At 37.9% G+C, this 17082-nt stretch overlaps 1 protein-coding gene across 3 annotated transcripts in view; it reads right to left on the reverse strand.

Annotated features, from left to right (window-relative positions):
• The window catches only part of LOC144054736 (inactive rhomboid protein 2-like), a 27443-nt gene extending 11382 nt beyond the window's left edge, over positions 1 to 16061 (reverse strand). For 2 of the 3 annotated variants that reach the window (XR_013294709.1, XM_077569988.1), the window contains exons 1-7: positions 15926 to 16061; positions 7539 to 7688; positions 2292 to 2443; positions 2004 to 2187; positions 1659 to 1859; positions 1088 to 1216; positions 59 to 168 (exon numbers count right to left, since the gene is read on the reverse strand). Coding sequence is in view for 2 of the 3 variants with exons in the window: in XM_077569988.1 (XP_077426114.1) it covers positions 59 to 168; positions 1088 to 1216; positions 1659 to 1859; positions 2004 to 2187; positions 2292 to 2443; positions 7539 to 7676 (914 nt within the window). In the remaining variant the exon portion in view is untranslated. Of the gene's footprint in view, positions 1 to 58; positions 169 to 1087; positions 1217 to 1658; positions 1860 to 2003; positions 2188 to 2291; positions 2444 to 5009; positions 5078 to 7538; positions 7689 to 15925 lie in introns of those variants that run through there. The other variant, XM_077569989.1, reaches the window with a different exon arrangement.
• Between the last annotated feature and the right edge of the window lie 1021 nt (positions 16062 to 17082).

A 17082-nucleotide genomic window follows, 5' to 3' on the forward strand; every position in this document is an offset into this window, starting at 1 on the left:
TTTTTTTAAATCATCAAATATTTTTTTCTAAAATCATATGGCTATTGTGCTTACTCACTGGCTTAAGAATTTCTGGTCTGGTTGCTCACTTGGGGCAAAAGCAGCAGACAGTGGTGGTGACTCAAATACGTCATCAGTCATAGAGCACAACTCGTCATGGACATCAACCTAAAAAAAAAAGTGGTAATGGAGGTAAGAAACGAAATTCTAAATGAAAAGGACAAATCCTTCATTGCGCTAATCAGCATTTTTGTCAAATGCCAGTCCCAAATGACACATTAACTCATTTGCTCCCAAACACATATAAAAACGTTCTATTTTAAATATTGTCATGGCCCCAAAAGCGTATTTATACGTTTTGTTATTCTAGAGCACACAGACGGCTGTGATGCAGCCTCTGACCTGAAGAGGTCGCGTAAAGCAATGGTAGTTATTACAAAAAACGGCCAGCGGGTGGCATTACAAAAAACGGCCAGTAGGTGGCAGCAGAGTATAAGAGAACAACCAGGGCCATGTTGCCACAAGGTCTCCTCGCCAGTGTTTTCAACACGTTTGTGAATAATGATGAAACTTAGCTATATTCTAATGCTAATTGCTGCACGGAAATAGATACAAATATACTTTTTTCCTGATGAAAGAGACTCTAATCTTTCTTTTGGTAGGTTCCATGTTTTTATAGCAATAGAACACAATATTCTGTGGGCCTCACAAAATCTGTCAAAATCGAGTAAAACAGCCAGGAGCGAAGGGGGTTGCTATAGTGAAAATGGCTGGGAGTGAATGAGTTAAGCAATTTCAACAGGCTAACTGATTTAGAAGTTAGCCTGAATACTGAATTAGTTGTTATAACACAGTTTAGTCAGCAGGGGGTATTGTTAGATAAAGAAGGAAGAGCTGCAATGAGAGAAGTCGTTTACTCTGCCTCTCACAATGTTTTATTGTTTAGAGAGGAGAACAGATAACTATGGTGGACATGTTTGCAGTAAAATAAATTTTTTTTTAAATTAAAACATAATTGAAATTGTGGATAAGCAGATCGGAAAATAAATGGGTAATGACTAAATATTTACTCTGCATTCTGGCTGACCTTGCTAAAAAATAGTGACTCTGACATGTCTGCCGAGTTCACAGTTTCATCGTCCATCCAGCTGGGCCTGACAAAGCTCCTCCTGGGAAAGCTGCGACCTGTCAGGGAATCCGCTAAGCCGTTTCGGCCCTAGTGGGGAAAAAGACACACGTGACGTACATTAACATAATTTTAATCATCATTGACATCCTAATCAATATCTTTTATCTTCTCTGAGATACTTCACATTATTGTATTACAGTTCGGGCTGCCTCACTGTACACCAGCCAAATGATTTGACTTTAGTGTTTCATTTTGATGTGGTTCCCCAAGTTTTCAATCTTTTTTCCCCCCAAATTAGACTTTTTTCAGTTTTTCATTGCCCTAGCGGGGTATTTAGACCATTAAGATGTTGATTTTTGTGAACGGAGGGCTTTGGAAGCAACTTAAAAATATGCACAGTAGTTTTCCTCTGGGCTGTTGAAAATCCTTGGGAGTTGCTTCAAATAACAGTCAACTCTGTGACTACTAACACCGTTTTAACACAATCCACTGACATGCACACACGCAGGCTTTCTGGAGTTGTACCCACCCTCAGCAGGTTATTTGCAGCACGGATGCTCATGCGGGCAACGGACTCCCTCTTTCGTTTGGGGAGGCGACTGTACCCAGAGCGCTGGCTGGTGAAGGAGCTGAGCGAGTTGACCCCAGGGGTGATGGGAGCCCTGGGGGAGAAACCGTCCATGTCCTCAGGGTAACGGAATGCTCGGCCCCGTGCCAGTGGGTCCACAATCTAGCAAATCAGAGGAGGAAATGAGATATTCTCGAGGAAGATGATGAAGAGAAGGCAACATAATCTTAGGGGTATTGACTCTAGTAACTTGGACTGTTGATTGGTGTGCAGTATGTTTACATGTCTGATAGACAACAAGAGTACCTTTGGCATCCTTGGTGGGGCTGGTGATTCCAGGCTCTGCTCGATGCCTGTGGCCGTGTCAGGCTCTCTGAATTGTGGCTTCAGCTTGCCATAGCGTTGACTGCAGTGGCGCAGACTCTTCCTATGCCAAACCTGCTGCTTGCTCTCACAGTCTTCTCCTACCCCAAACCACTGGGCTGTATTCCTGCAAGTACAGAGAAAAGATGGCGGACAAAGCTTTACCTGATAAGCGTCCATCAATGAGGTCAGATGCTTTGCTCAGTGATGAAGAAACAAACATGCTCTTACTTGCGAATACTTTGCGATAGTGATGTCTGTCTTCCAAACTTTTCTCTTCTCTCTGAGGCTGACATGCCTCCATCTCCGCCACCGCAGACACTCTCTGACACGGAACTGGTTGCTTGGCCGCTCAGGTTTTTCTTCAAAGATGACTGAAGGGGCTGCCCATACCAGAAATAAAGGCAATACATTTTATACAGTTGTTTGAGTAGATCAGACGGTAGAAAGTTTCAAGTTGTTAATCATGAGGTGACCGAATTTAACACGTTCTTAATTAACAACATGATTCGATTTTCTTTCAAATCTACTGGCTTCTTGAAAATCAATTCTGCCTGGAGCCTAGAGAAAACGTAACTTCAGTGACATTAAATATTAGTACTGCAGTGTGGATTTTAGCATCAGAAGTTTAGAGGTGCTGACAGTTTCAGAGCACATCTGATGTGTTACTGAAGTTAAGTTTTCTCTAGTACATTTTATATGAAATAACAGGCGTAGATTTATCAATTCAATGCATTGTTCTTTTTTTTTTTTATTAATTGTGGAGTCAAACCTTAAGTAAAAAGAGCTTTTGGTCAATTCATGTAGGTGCAAAAGTAAGTGAACCGGGAGCTGCATTGCTTAAAACAAGCAGTCAAGGTGGATCAAGTAGGACAAATTGGTAGCTAAACTAACCACTGAAATGGACCAATGAAATGAGAGAGATTTAGCAAAGAAATTGTGCATCACTAACTGAAATAGTGAGACAAAACCACGTCATTTTAGTCTTACCCAGGTGAACCCATACAGGTCAGTCATGCTGAGAGAAAGAGAAATCTCAGGGAACCTCAGGAAGTGGGTAGTGACAGCACATCTGTCTAGGGAAAGCTATAAAGTCATCTAAAAAAAAAAATAGCTTCATCATTCCACTGTGAAGCAGATCATCTGCAACTAGAGAACACTGAAAATTACTACAATCCTGCCTAGAAGTGGATGACCTTCTCAAATATCAGCAAGAACCACAAGAAAAATTATAATTCAGGTAAAAGTAAACCTATGCATCACATCAAGGGATTTGCAGACCTCTTTTGCTGCATCTGGGACACATGTGCATGTGTCAACAATCAGAAGAAAAGTCAATCGACAAGGCTTTCATGGAAGGCTTGCTAGGTAGAAGCATATGCTCACAAAAAAGATCAAAGCTGCCCATCTCAATTTTGCCAGCGAGTACCTGGACAAACCTGAAGCTATTTGGAATTCCCTTCTGTGGACAGATGAGTCCAAAATTTAACCGTTTGGTCACAACTAAAACAGTTATGTTTGTTGAAAAGTCAACAGTGCATACCAGCAAAAGAACCTTCACCCTAGAGTGAAGCATGGGGGGGGGAGAATGTTAAATCCTGGGCTCGCTTTTCATCCTCAGGACCTGGACAACTCCACATAATCCAGGGAATATTGCGAAATCCTGGAACATAACCTGAAGCCGTTTTTTGTGAAGTTACAGCCTGGTAGAAGATGGATCATGCAACATGACAATAATCCAAAGCATTCCAGCAATACAACCAAGGAATGTCTGAAGTACAACAAGATTCATGTTCTGGATGTGCCCAGTCAAAATCCTGATTTAATTTTTTTCAAAATACTGTGGCGCGACCTGACGCCCATCCAACCTCTCTCAACTGGCTGCATTTTGCAAGGAAGAATGGCAAAAAAAATCCCCCAAAGTAGATGTGAAAGACGGATAAATCACTAAAGAAAGTGTTTGAATGAAGTTCTCATTGCAAAAGGAGGTGCAATGTCTGATTAAGTGAGAGGTTCACATACTTTTGCACCAATGAAATCTGAGTTTCTTAAATCAACAACTTTTGTTAAAGAATGAATGACATTATTATCATTCTTTTTGTTGAAGTCTATTTCAATGTCACCATTGAATATGTGGGTATGACTAAACATTTAATAAGGTTATTTTAATATTTTATACAAACAATCTGACCATGCCTGCAGGGTTCACAAACTTTTGAGCAGCACTGTATATATAGGCATGCCACGGCGGGCTTAGCTTTAGAACGATTGCGGCACTGTAGTTCTATTTTCCTACATGCCATGTTGCCCTTTCACTTGTGCATTTTTGGGTCACGTTCGTCAAATGCCAGCTGAAGTTAACGGGCCCTTTTCACTAGCTAGAATAGATGCATAAATAGTGGTGCTCTGATCGATCAGCCACGAATAGTGATCGGCCGATTTCCGTTTAAAAGTACAATGTCGATCAATGCCTTTCATTGCGGATCACAAAAAAAAAAAACGATCACCTGCAGCTCGTACTTTGCACCCTGCAGCCAACTAGAGACCAGCTTGTGTGCAGTGTATCGTTCCCTCCCCTTTTCCTTAATACTGTGTGTTGCAGACCAAACCAGTAACCGAATGACAATACTGTGCATTTTCTGCACTGTCGATTTGAAATAACGGCCTGTTTTTTGTATAATAAAGAGATGGATTCGGCAGTCAATCAAAAATATAATTGCTAGTTCAATCCATTATTAAGACAATAGTTATCGAGTAGCTCTAAAATTGGAAAAAAATTTGAAGTTAATCCATATGATTGGTATCAGAATCGACAGCATAAAACTCTGATTGGAGCACACCTAATCAATAGATAACAAAACAATGTGTTTTATGTCTAATACGAGATTTAAAAAAATGGTGCACTGATCCATCTTATCACCAACTTTCTCGTTCATCTAACACTCTTACCTCAACCTGGCATTTTTTCCCAGGAAACAATCTTATATCCATGATGAAGCTATCTCTCTGTGCACAGACTGTACACACATACAAACATGAAAAACTGTCAGCTTACTCTTACCTATTCCAACATATAGTGACCAACGGTTAAATGTAGAAGAAAAAATAATCGGGCCTACTAATATAATGTGTTGATATTGAGTGGTAGAAGTTGAGAAATTTGCCACATATCCTTGTTTAATTATAGCTACTCACTCACACCAACTCCATATGACTTGAAGGTTTAACTGTGCAGATCATGTTTGAGGCAAAAGTGGGATGTTAAAATATTACATTTACCAAGTACTGTATAGTTTTAACACTTTTCAAGCTTGTAAAAATAAAATAAAAAAGACCCAAAAAATGAAAATGTTGGGGTCTTGAATTCACTTTAGGGGTGCTTGAGCACCTCCAAAAACGGGCTAGAAATGCCTATGTTTTTTTTTTGTGTGTGTGTGTTTTTTAAGACAAAACATTTACATCTGGAAGAAGTCCAATACAACTGCAGTCGATACAAAGCTACGTAATCAAGTGAGGAGAAGCGAGTTCAACCATAAAATGAAGTGACTCATTTAGATGGAGAGGGTAATGGACTTCCTGACTGTTATGTTAATGGCACTGGAAGTGTTCTAAAAGGGAGATGATAGGGAAAATAATAAAACATTCAAATGAAAAAAAAAAAAAGAAACGTTTACTTACAGCAATTAATTATCACTTGAGTAGTTAATACAATTTCATAATCCAGCAAATAAAAAGAAATGGCTTTGTATGATTGTATATTTTTGTAAAATGAGATAAAATTATCAAGCCAATAATCTGTTGTTAATGACAACAGACTTGAAGCACAAACATTACAATTGCCACTATTACAACAGAATATTTTTTTAACAGTGAAACATTACGCTACTACACATGCATGCATAAGTAGTACATACTTTCTTTATCAAATTTCCTGCGTGCTTGGTATGTGGGGACAATACACTATTATTTATTTTATAGATTGAAGAAAATACTTGGCAACTTGTTTACAATTTTAAGTACACCGTGGAGCGCAGCCGTTCCAATTTAAATGTCCCTTCTTTTTTTTTTTACGAGAGTGAGTGGCTGCTTGGATAATTCTTGGTAACAAATGTATGCATGGTTTCTACAGTAACTGCTCTTCCGGAACAATTTAAGGGGGGCAACATGTGCAATAAAACAGCTTACCTTCTCTACTCAGTGGTACTGAAATGGCATTTTTGCATTCAGAGCAAGCAGCCTGCAGGGGGGAAAGTTTGGCCTCTTGCCTACAAACTTAAAGGACAGCTGCCAAACATGCCCCTCTGCCCTGGCAAACAGAGATACAAATACTTGAATGCCTTTATACCTTTTTAACTCATTCGCTGCCATTGACAGCTATAGACGTCAAAAATTCATTTGAACTATTTATATTGAACATTTTTTCCACGTATAATAACAATAGTATGAAAACCTAGAAAAAATGATTTTAATGTACATTTAGAACAGATATAAAATTAGCTATTAATCGTGAGTTAAATATTGAAGTCACTGCAATTAATTACAATTTTAAAAAATTAATCGCCTGACACGATTTTTAAAAAAAAAAAGATAAAAATTTAGGCGATTATTATTTTTTTAATGTAATTAATCGCATGACTTCACTAGTTAACTCACAATTAATCACACATGTTATATCTGTTCTAAATGTACAATAAAAAAATCTAGGTTTTCATACTCTTGTTAACAAAAGTGGGAAAAATAATTTAAACGAAAGGAAATGGTTCAAATGAATTTTTGACATCTATAGCATCAATGGCAGTGAAGGAGTTAAAAAAGACAAAATAGTCATGATGGTTGTTTTATTCTAACTAGAATGACGTTAGCTTCTTCCCTCTTGGCACTAACTCCCTGAACATTTGACCCAGAATTCCAGTGACTTTTTGTGAAGGCTTGTCAATAAATACACTATGAGGAAAATTGAGCAATGAAATAGATGCGTTGCTATTTTGCAAATTTTAATGGATAAGCGGTACAGACAACAGATGGATGGATACATGGAATGGATCCATCTCCCTGAATGTCCTGGGCAACCGTTTCCCTGCCAATGTCTTATTGGGCAGAATAATGCTGCCCAAGACGTTGTGCCACAGCGGAGGTCTGCAAGGATGAAACGCAACTTCCCATAACCGACGCCATGTTTTTTTATCAAACTACTGGTTGATAATGAAGGAAACGTAGTGCTGCTGGTTGAAGCCCAGTAGTGCACTCCATTTTGCCTCAATTGACTTTACCGCTTGTTCTTTGTCTTCAAGTGGCAAACAACAACAAAGTTCATTCTGGTGAGGACATGTTATAATTCCAGACAACTTCACGAGGTGTCCTTGTATGTATAGAATTGTAACATTAAATGCGAAAATCATGACAATCCTTCACAAATGTTAACTGTGCGTTAAAGACCGGGCGCTGAGGAAATGTTTAAGGTGGACGTAGTCAACCTACCTGTTTTGTGGAGTCATGGGGCCTCATCTCTTCAGGTTTAGGTATTGCTATAACAAGGCTGGGTGGCTTCTTGCTCTTTAGGCGGCTATCAGGCATCTTCCCACCAGGAGGCAGCTCTTCCCCCTCCTGCGATGACATCCTGACAACGTTCTGCAGAAGGGAAAAATAATGTATGTAAAGACACTCATTTGGTCAAGTCTAAAATTCATAGAATGTACTTTTCACAGAAGTGTTCACTCAATTGGAAAATACTGTTGCTGACATGTAAGAAACCCGTATGAAAAGCAGACTTGAGAATCAAGGAGCTCAAAAGATGGTGGAAAAGCAAATCACTCAAATTGCTCAATATTTCATTCCCATTAGTATCGATCGAATTCAGACATCTATCCATCTCTCTGTCTCTCTTTGTCATCCATGGCTCCCAAAGGAAAACATTCCATTATACTGTATGTATGCAGAGTAAACATGCACGGCAGCAGTAACTGGCTCTCCTCCAGGTTTATTTTCTGAAAAAACACTGCCAGTTTTAATTTTTCGAAAGCCTCTAAGGGGATCCATAAAAAAAATTAAGCAGAACAACATCCCACACGAGTCATCGCCCGCAACACAAGAAGCAGGATTATCATGGTTTAAGCTGCAATTAACTCAGATGTATCAGTGTTTATGCTTGGTTTCCATTTTAAGAATGGAACTCAATTAGATATTTAATTTCAAAATATCCTAACCCCGCTGCCACAAGCTGTGTTCCACTGCATCCATCACTGGCTTTTATTGGGTTAGCTTTAACGGGGCCTGGAAAGAAATAACTACGTGTATGATTGATCTGATTTACCAGTGGAACAAATAAACAACAGCTCACTCAAGCAGCAATTACAAATCACATATTTGCATCCAATGAACAGACATTGGCTTGTAAAGAGAATTCAACCGATAGAGCATAATTAAACTTGTAGTTCAGATGACAGCAGATGAGATCAATCGTGTTCCAGCTGGTTAGGGATCCAAATCCCCCTTCCTCTGTATCGTCTGCTTCTAAAATTACCTAGCTGAAGATAGTACTGTACATAATTGTTGACTCACATTTGAGTATATCCTAAGTCAATGCGTCTGTGCCAATGTAACTTTAATGAAAAGACAGGCAAATGTGCCAAATGGCGACAGAAAAGCACAAAATGATGGGGAGCTCTGTACATAAAATGATTCATATTACATTATGTCAACTCAAAGGTAGGAAAATACGGCTCCACTTGACAGTACTTGCCCTGATCTGACTTCACCAAGTCAAGAGGGGAACAAGCATTTAGTGTACTTGAATATGTTCAAAAACATCTCCAAGCAAGACACCGAGTACTTAACAGTAATGGGAGTAACTATAGAAGTCACCCTATAAAGTGTCCCGAGCTTATCCATTATGTCATTATGGCTTGGACAGCTATGACGTTGTTGCGTTGTGGTCCATAAAAGCAAATGCGGGGCTCAGGGTGTTTGTGTCAGGAATGGAAGCAGCAGGGAAACTTGACACCAGCTCAATCAATAGACTAGTTTTCTTCTCGACAGACCGACATGATTTCACTCACTGTGCAGTGTGCACGCCCACCACCACCCATTTTCATTTTTAATGACAATTGTGGTCATATTTCCATTGCATCCACTTCAAGTGTATGATAAACATTTCAAGCTTGATCTAAAATCTGAATTCAGCCCCCTCGAGATGAGTAGATGGAGGAGCATATACATCCACTCACCCACTTAGATAATGAAATAGCTTTGCTAATGGACAGAGCGCTCCGGTGGTAGTTAGTAGTTACGTAGACCACTGTCTATATCCTCAATCCTCCCAAATGATGGAGACAGATAAGAGCCAGTTCGTGTGATAATTAAGAGATGAGTTTATAAAAAATAATATTATATTCAGAAAATGTACATAGAGAGCATGTCGGATATGTTTGTGGAGTGTGTTGCAGCAGGGTTTGCACATGCAAAAAGTGGGAATCATGCGTAATAAAATGTTTTTCCTCAAATATTTTTCTCAATTGCCCCATCCGATTTAAAAACCAATAAATTATTTTTAAATCGTTTATAGAGAATTTTGACAGGACCTTTGTAAAATTGTGTTTATGACATCTGTGAAGCCTTTTACAGTACTCAGCGAAATAATTGGAATTTCAATATTTTAATTAAATAAAATTAATATTTTTTCAATCATTATAAGCTTTTTAAAAAGGATAATCATGACTAGGGGTGTGAATTGCCTAGTACCTGGCGATTCGATCCCTATCACGATTTATAGGTCACGATTCGATTCGATTAATCCCGATACGAATCTATATGTTGATTGCAAAAAAAAAAAAAAGTGCTAAAATTTAGAAAATACTAATCAGTAAACTTGTACATGTACAATGTAAGTTTTGTATGAAAATGTATTATTTATCTGAAACAATCAGTTTCATGTTTGAACAGCATTGAAATTTAATATATTGGCTTAATATTCCATTAATATAACATTCTACCATGCTTAACGTGTGAAACCTAACCCTAAGTAAGATGTTTTGTTGAATATTTCCATAAAGAAATTATGTTTAAACATCGATTCGGCCGCATATCGAATCGATTCGAGAATTGCGCGCTTGTAAGATTGCGATATATTGCCAAATCGATTTTTTTAACACCCCTAATCACGACTGTTTTACGAATAGCATCAGCAAAAAATATTGTTTTTCTGCTGATTGGAAATCAATAAGTTCGGCTACAATAACGCGTCATTAAATATGTAGACATTTCATCAGGCATATACTTTAGACAGACAGACTTGTTTGGTGCGTGGCATCAATGGAGGGTTTGATCCTCTTTCAGACGTGGGAGGGAACTCAGCCACCCACTAACTGATATACATACATTCCAAAGAGTCAAATGTCATTGGCATCATCAATTTCGAATCATGTGACCTGGAAAATCGTACAGCCTTTCCAACAAATGCCCAAATGGTTCATCCAAAGTCGCCAAACCCCTTCACAATGTGGCCTGGGTTGTACTCATTCATTCACAGCTGTTCCGAATGCACGCAGGGCAAAGTGCATATGTACGAAAGCATGCTTCATTAACCAACCGCCCGGACACGCCTACAGTTTGTCTCCAGGAAAGGCTGAACAAACGTGCATATTAAAAATCGATCGTGAGGCAAAATGTAGCTTTAACATTTCATACCTAACAACAGTCAATGTCTGTGTGAAAACAATGTGCTGTTATTTTATACAACTTTATAGTAAAAATATTTGGTGGTACAACGTGGATAATAAAAACAAAGAGAAGGTATCACACATGGCCGCTTTGAAGACATCCACATTTTCACCCACAGTGTATTTTTGGCATGTTTCACACTCTGACTCAAGGAGTTGAGAAACAACACAAGGCGCCTCCACATCTTGGTGCATTTTCTGCTCAGTTCCTGAGTCTTTACTGAACTACAACTTTCACATTTACCAATATGGAGCTTGACAAGTTGGCATGCAGGCCAAAATGCAATACATTTTATAGCAGTTCAGTTTGAATCAGGAATGAACTTCAGAGAGGGTTTTCACTTGATGCATGTGTGAGGTAACCTGCAAGCTGAATTCTCGCGGTATACTGTACAAACCACAGAGAATGCGTCCTGTACCCAGACCGCTGATTTTCACTGAGCCAAACCACCAATCACACATCAACAGTGTGTTTGGGGGCGGGATATGAGGCTGTGACGACAACAAGAAGCGTGGGAAACGCTTCGTCCATTTTTGATTCAACCCTGGCTGCAGAGTAGAACTACAATTCAAAATATGGCTTATTATGGGGTGGACCTAAATGTTTGACTCAATCTTTAACGATGCACCGTCTTATTGTTTTAATACTTTAATGAACATCGAAAAATCTGAACTGACCAAAACCAAAATATTGTACTAACCTCAACCATCCAGAAAGTGCGCCATCTGCTGTGGACATGTGACACTGCACCCACGCCACTCACGGACGTCAAAATGTCAGTTATTTGTGTACGAACTGGTCAAACAGTTCAGTTAGCTCTGCGCCACCGACTAGCTGAGGGTTGAGTGTTTGTCATTTTCGATGCTCCATAAAGTGTTAAAAATAAATAAATAAACGTGACATAATACGACAGCACATCATTAAATTTGCAAATTTTGCTTTAAAAATTTGTTCAAAACATTTCGTTTAAAAATTCATAATTTTGACACCTCTTCACACAGTACATGTATCCTTGCAATTAGTTCAACAGAACATGACTAAAAATATTCATATATATATATATATATATATATATATATATATATATATATATATATATATATATATATATATATATATATATATATGTATAAAAGATTAGAAAATTAGGTACAAATTCATTTTACCAGGCATCATATTAGCAAATTTTGTTTTAGAAATCAGTTTTTTTTTAATTCATTTTCACACCTTTAGATATGCATTTTTTCTATTGCAGATGCAAATAGGAGTTCAACAGAACATGACAAAACTAAAATATTTATGTATGTATAATAAATAATATTACTGATGTACATAATTAAAGTTTAGCAAATTGCATACAAATTAATTTTATCAGGCAGTTTTTTTTTTAACTATACAGTACTTACTTCTATACACTAAATCTATTTTTAATTCTGTCCAGCATATGCTAAATACAGTTATAGTGGTCAACACGGTGGTTAGCTTCTCTTTATGCTCGTACAATGATTAGGAATTAAAGGTAAAATGTTGTTTAAAACATTGCCTTAATAGTAGAAGATTTTATGATGACAAGAATAATCATAGATTAAATATATCCTTGTGGGGAAACAGTTTTGAAATTAGAACAATTTGGAAGACTTGCATCTGACGGAGGTTCCACGGTGCATCGGAATCCAGTAACAACGATGATCAAGCTAGTGATCGTTTCACATACTTAAAAAAACTAGCACTTCTGAAGTGCACTTGCTATTTACTGTATGTGACTGTGAGATAATCAAGTTCATTGCACAACATCCTTCCTCCTGTAACACTGCCTTATTCACATTCTCTTCTGTATGGTGATCACAAACATGATCGCCTCATATATTCTGTTGAACTCGCACCAAGCTTGCTCCTTTAGTTGACCTCATCAGAAAAGGACATTTACGTTTGCTTTGTCGTCAGCTCAACGAGGAATTGACCCTCATCACTTCTTCCTCTTTTTTTGAAATAGTCATCAACTTCCCTCAAAGACTTTGTCAAGTGAGTAAGAGTGCCTTAAACTGCATTACTAACACCGTGAAGCAATTCACTGTAAATTCAGTCAGAGCTATTTAGAGTTTGATCCACGTGAGTCTCAATATTTGCAATTCAGAAACATCAAATAAGCTCAGTCAAGGAGGCAAAAACAAAATTTGAATGATTTTTTAAAAATATTTTACATTTCTCTTAACAATATTTTCATAAAACAGTTAATGAAAATTTTGGTTGTTACATTTATGATATACATTTTTTATACTGTACTATTTTATCTCCTGTGTGAGAGCATTAGGACACTGAAGCGCAGACGACCAGCTGGCAGAGTATTTCAATAAAAGGAATATTGTGCTTAGACGAAACCTTTTAAAGACAATCACTTGTTCGTGAAACAACAGCCGGCTGGCCTCCTGATAAATTTCACACTGAATCTTTTCAAACGTGGCTAAAATGTCAGCGCTGGTCAGTCGGCATCATGTGACCACGGCAGAGCATACAGTTATTAGGCCAGCAGGAGCGCAATCAGAAATTCAGAATGCATCAGAAACTGTGGGTGTGTGTGAGTTTTTGTAGTGTCTCAACAGTCAAATCTATCCTATCCTGTCATTCTTCACTTCCAAACAGGCACATCTCCAGATATTAATGACTCAAAACCTTTGTTTGTTCTTTGGCTGACATTAGCACACAATGTGTCGACAATTTAAAAATAAAACAGAAGCCACGGGTTTAGTTTCACGACAAAAGAATGGAAAGACTCTAGATTCCACTTAACGACGCCAGAGGCAGTGCAAAAACATTGCACCATTCCCACAAGCGTTGACATGCCCGAACCTGCACACAGGCGAGGGAGTATGTTAAGCAAAGCAGCAGCCTTGCAATGTATCTCACCCAAGAGCTTCTCAACATATTGAAGACAACAAAATTACAGTAACCCTACTTGGAGTGTTCTTTTTTTGTTGTTGTTAAGGTTTCATGCGTATGTATACTAGCTGTAGAAACATCACTTCTTTGGGTGCAGTGAGCGCTGTTGTGCTCATCAGGACTGCTACTAGAAATACTACCAGTGAGCTTTCAGACTCGGGAATAGTATCCCTGCCAACAGCAGAAGAGCAGCAGAGCTCTTGCCAAGTTCATATTTCATGGCTTCAAAAGCCACTGAATGGCTGTACTGTTCACGCTACATAACTTCCTGTCTTAATTTAAGAATGCCGAAGGTGTGATTTACACCCTACATGTCATGACTGAGCAGTGACAGTGGGTCAAACTAGATATATTATAGACAGAAGTCATACAGTGCAATCAACGAGGTCAAACATACCCGTACAGCTGGTGTGTTGTTGATGTTCTTTCGCTAAGAGTAGTTTTACTATTTACTAGGGGTGTGAATTGCCTAGTACCTGGCGATTCAATTTGTATCACAATTCGATACCGATTAATCCCGATATGAATCTATAAAATGATTATTGCGATTTTTTTTTACTCACATTTTGAAAATACTAATCAGTAAACTTGTACATGTACACTGTAAGATTTGTATGAAAATGTATTTATCTGAAAATTCAGGATGCACTCTGTTTCATGTTTGAACAGCACTGAAATCAAATATTAAGGCTTAATATTCCATTAATATAACATTCTTTCATGCTTAATGTGTAAATCCTAACCCTAAGTGCGACGTTTTGTTGAATATTCCCATAAAAAAATGTATTTTAAAAATTGATTCGGCCGCATATTGAATCGATTCGAGAATTGCGCACTGTAATATCGCGATATATTGCCGAATTGATTTTTTTTAACATCCCTACTATTTACTAGAGGTGGGAATCTTTGAGTGTCTCACGATTCGATTCCGAATTTTTGGTCTGAACATGTCTGAGGTCTGTGATGCTTGCTCTATACAAGTCACCCCTGGGGGGGACTAAATCCGACATACCTCACCTGACATGAGCTTCAAATTAATTCTGGATTTGCTTTTTCTTTGTCTTTTTGGAAATTACTAAAGGAAGGATCAACCAAAGCATTAAGGCCTGTTAGTTAGAAGAAGCGTATTTAGTGGTCGTAAGTTACATAAAGTTAGCTTAGCAGTTTCTCATTTGAAGCAGTAAGAATTCATCTTCACAATGCATTTGTTGTTGAAGTTAAGGTAGTGCCGTTTTCCTATTGGGTAGGTTGGGTTAGTAGTTAACTTCACATTGGCTTAGTTAACTTCTTTTTTCTCCAAGAATGTATGTATTATTTCATTTGTCATTTAAATAACGGTGGAGTGCCATATTGTTTTTTTTATGGTTGCTTTTTCATAGTTGTATTCATTACAATAAAAGTTTTACGATGGCAGCAGTTTGAGCTAATTTACAACAGGGTGGAAAAAACGGTTTTCGAATTGGACTTCTACTAGCTAGTACAACTGCAGTATACACAATGCGGGATTAACTCACGTTTTAAGAGTTCAGTAGTACATGTTCCAATTATGCGTTCAATTAAACAGACACAAATTTAACACTGAGTAATTAAAGACCAGATTAAGACGAGCCGAGGTCATCTTTATTTCAGCATTCATTTTGTGACGTCTTGCACGAATACCATCAGCAAACGTTGTTTGATTTTTCCAAGTACGTATAGGTAAGTAAAGGTCGGGAAACGTGAGCCAAACAAACAAAACGAGCATGAAGGCACATGAAACTGTCCACTAGTTCCACGTCAGTCACGTGGCCGTGTTTGAACGGTGCCTCCCGCGTACTTTGGATAACAAATGGAAAAACTGTCACACAAATGAAATGTCACAACACATGATAGCGCTTGAAAGCATACAGAAGTCTAAATTAGGTCTTTGTTTATGGCGAGGATAAGGTTTTAATGAGACATAAAGTAGCGACTGTAAGATAACTAACTATTCAATCGGACATATTCGAATTTGATTTATTTAATTTATGTGTATTTATTGTACTTTAGTTTGCCAGACTATGGCAGGTTTGCGGTGGCGATTTGTGATGTCACTGCTTGACTACTTTGCATTTCCACGAGTAGCCCGCTAACGACACCAACAGTGCTAATGAAGCTAACTTTTTTCTTTTTTTTCTCCCCCACGCCGTTACAAAATTATTGTAACCTCAACACCTACAGTGATTTCGACTCACCTGCGATAATGAATGGCCGATCTGTTCTTCATGAGCAGGTGGCCAAAAACCGTAGCGGTCGGCAAAGCGTTCGCCGGTATGTCGGCACTTCCCTCTTTGTGTCTTCCAACATCCTTGGCTTGACTTGCAACCGACCACACAGGAGCGGGAGGCGGGGTTTCAACTGACCTCATCCGGAGACCAGGCGAGCTGGACTGGACGAACGCCAATTCCGTCAACACCGCCCCCAACCCAAAGTACCGCGTGGGTATAAATATCCTTACAGCTGTGTTTTGACAATACCTGTACAGTTAGTTTATTACACATTTTTATCTAACGTCTCTGGGTATAGTGAACAGATATGTTTGTCGGAAATTCCCATTGTAGTGCTAGTTAAATTGTATTCATTATTTGTTTTTATTAATTTCCAATAAATAGCTGTTGTACAGTAAATAAAATGAAATTATAAAATTAACAATTTTACAATTTAGTACATAATCGTTGAGTTAATTAAAGTTAATTATAATCAAATATAGAAACATTAAAATATTTTATTAATTTCACACAGAAATTTTGTATATAATCCACCCCTGGATTAAAAGTAAATTCCTAACCAACAAGTTGTGTCAATGCTATACTACTGAATTTCTATATTGTACTTATAAATAATATGACAATATTAATTAATACGAGGTTGATTGATAATCAACAAAAGTATTCTCCCAACCAGCGAAAGCCTTTTGTGGAATCTGTGGAAATGCTGAATTACTTTCATTTAACTAATTTTGCCTAAAAGATTACTTCCGTGGGATCGTGTCAATGCTATACTACTGAATTTCTATATTGTACTTAAATAATATGACAATATTAATTAATACGAGGTTGATTGATAATCAACAAAAGTATTCTCCCAACCAGCGAAAGCCTTTTGTGGAATCTGTGGAAATGCTGAATTACTTTCATTTAACTAATTTTGCCTAAAAGATTACTTCCGTGGGATCATCTCCGTTGAAATTGTACAACAATTTCATCAAATCAATTTCAGCATTTCTGATATTTCCGCAATGCGACATCTTACACGGTGAAAACAAACAGCGTATTGTATTGCTTTTGTCTGAGACAGTCACAAGCATACAAAGTTTACAAACCAGGCAGATTGTTAATGTAGTCAAACGACA

Source organism: Vanacampus margaritifer, chromosome 7 (assembly GCF_051991255.1).
Source record: "Vanacampus margaritifer isolate UIUO_Vmar chromosome 7, RoL_Vmar_1.0, whole genome shotgun sequence".
In the NCBI taxonomy this organism is placed as follows: Eukaryota; Metazoa; Chordata; class Actinopteri; order Syngnathiformes; family Syngnathidae; genus Vanacampus; species Vanacampus margaritifer.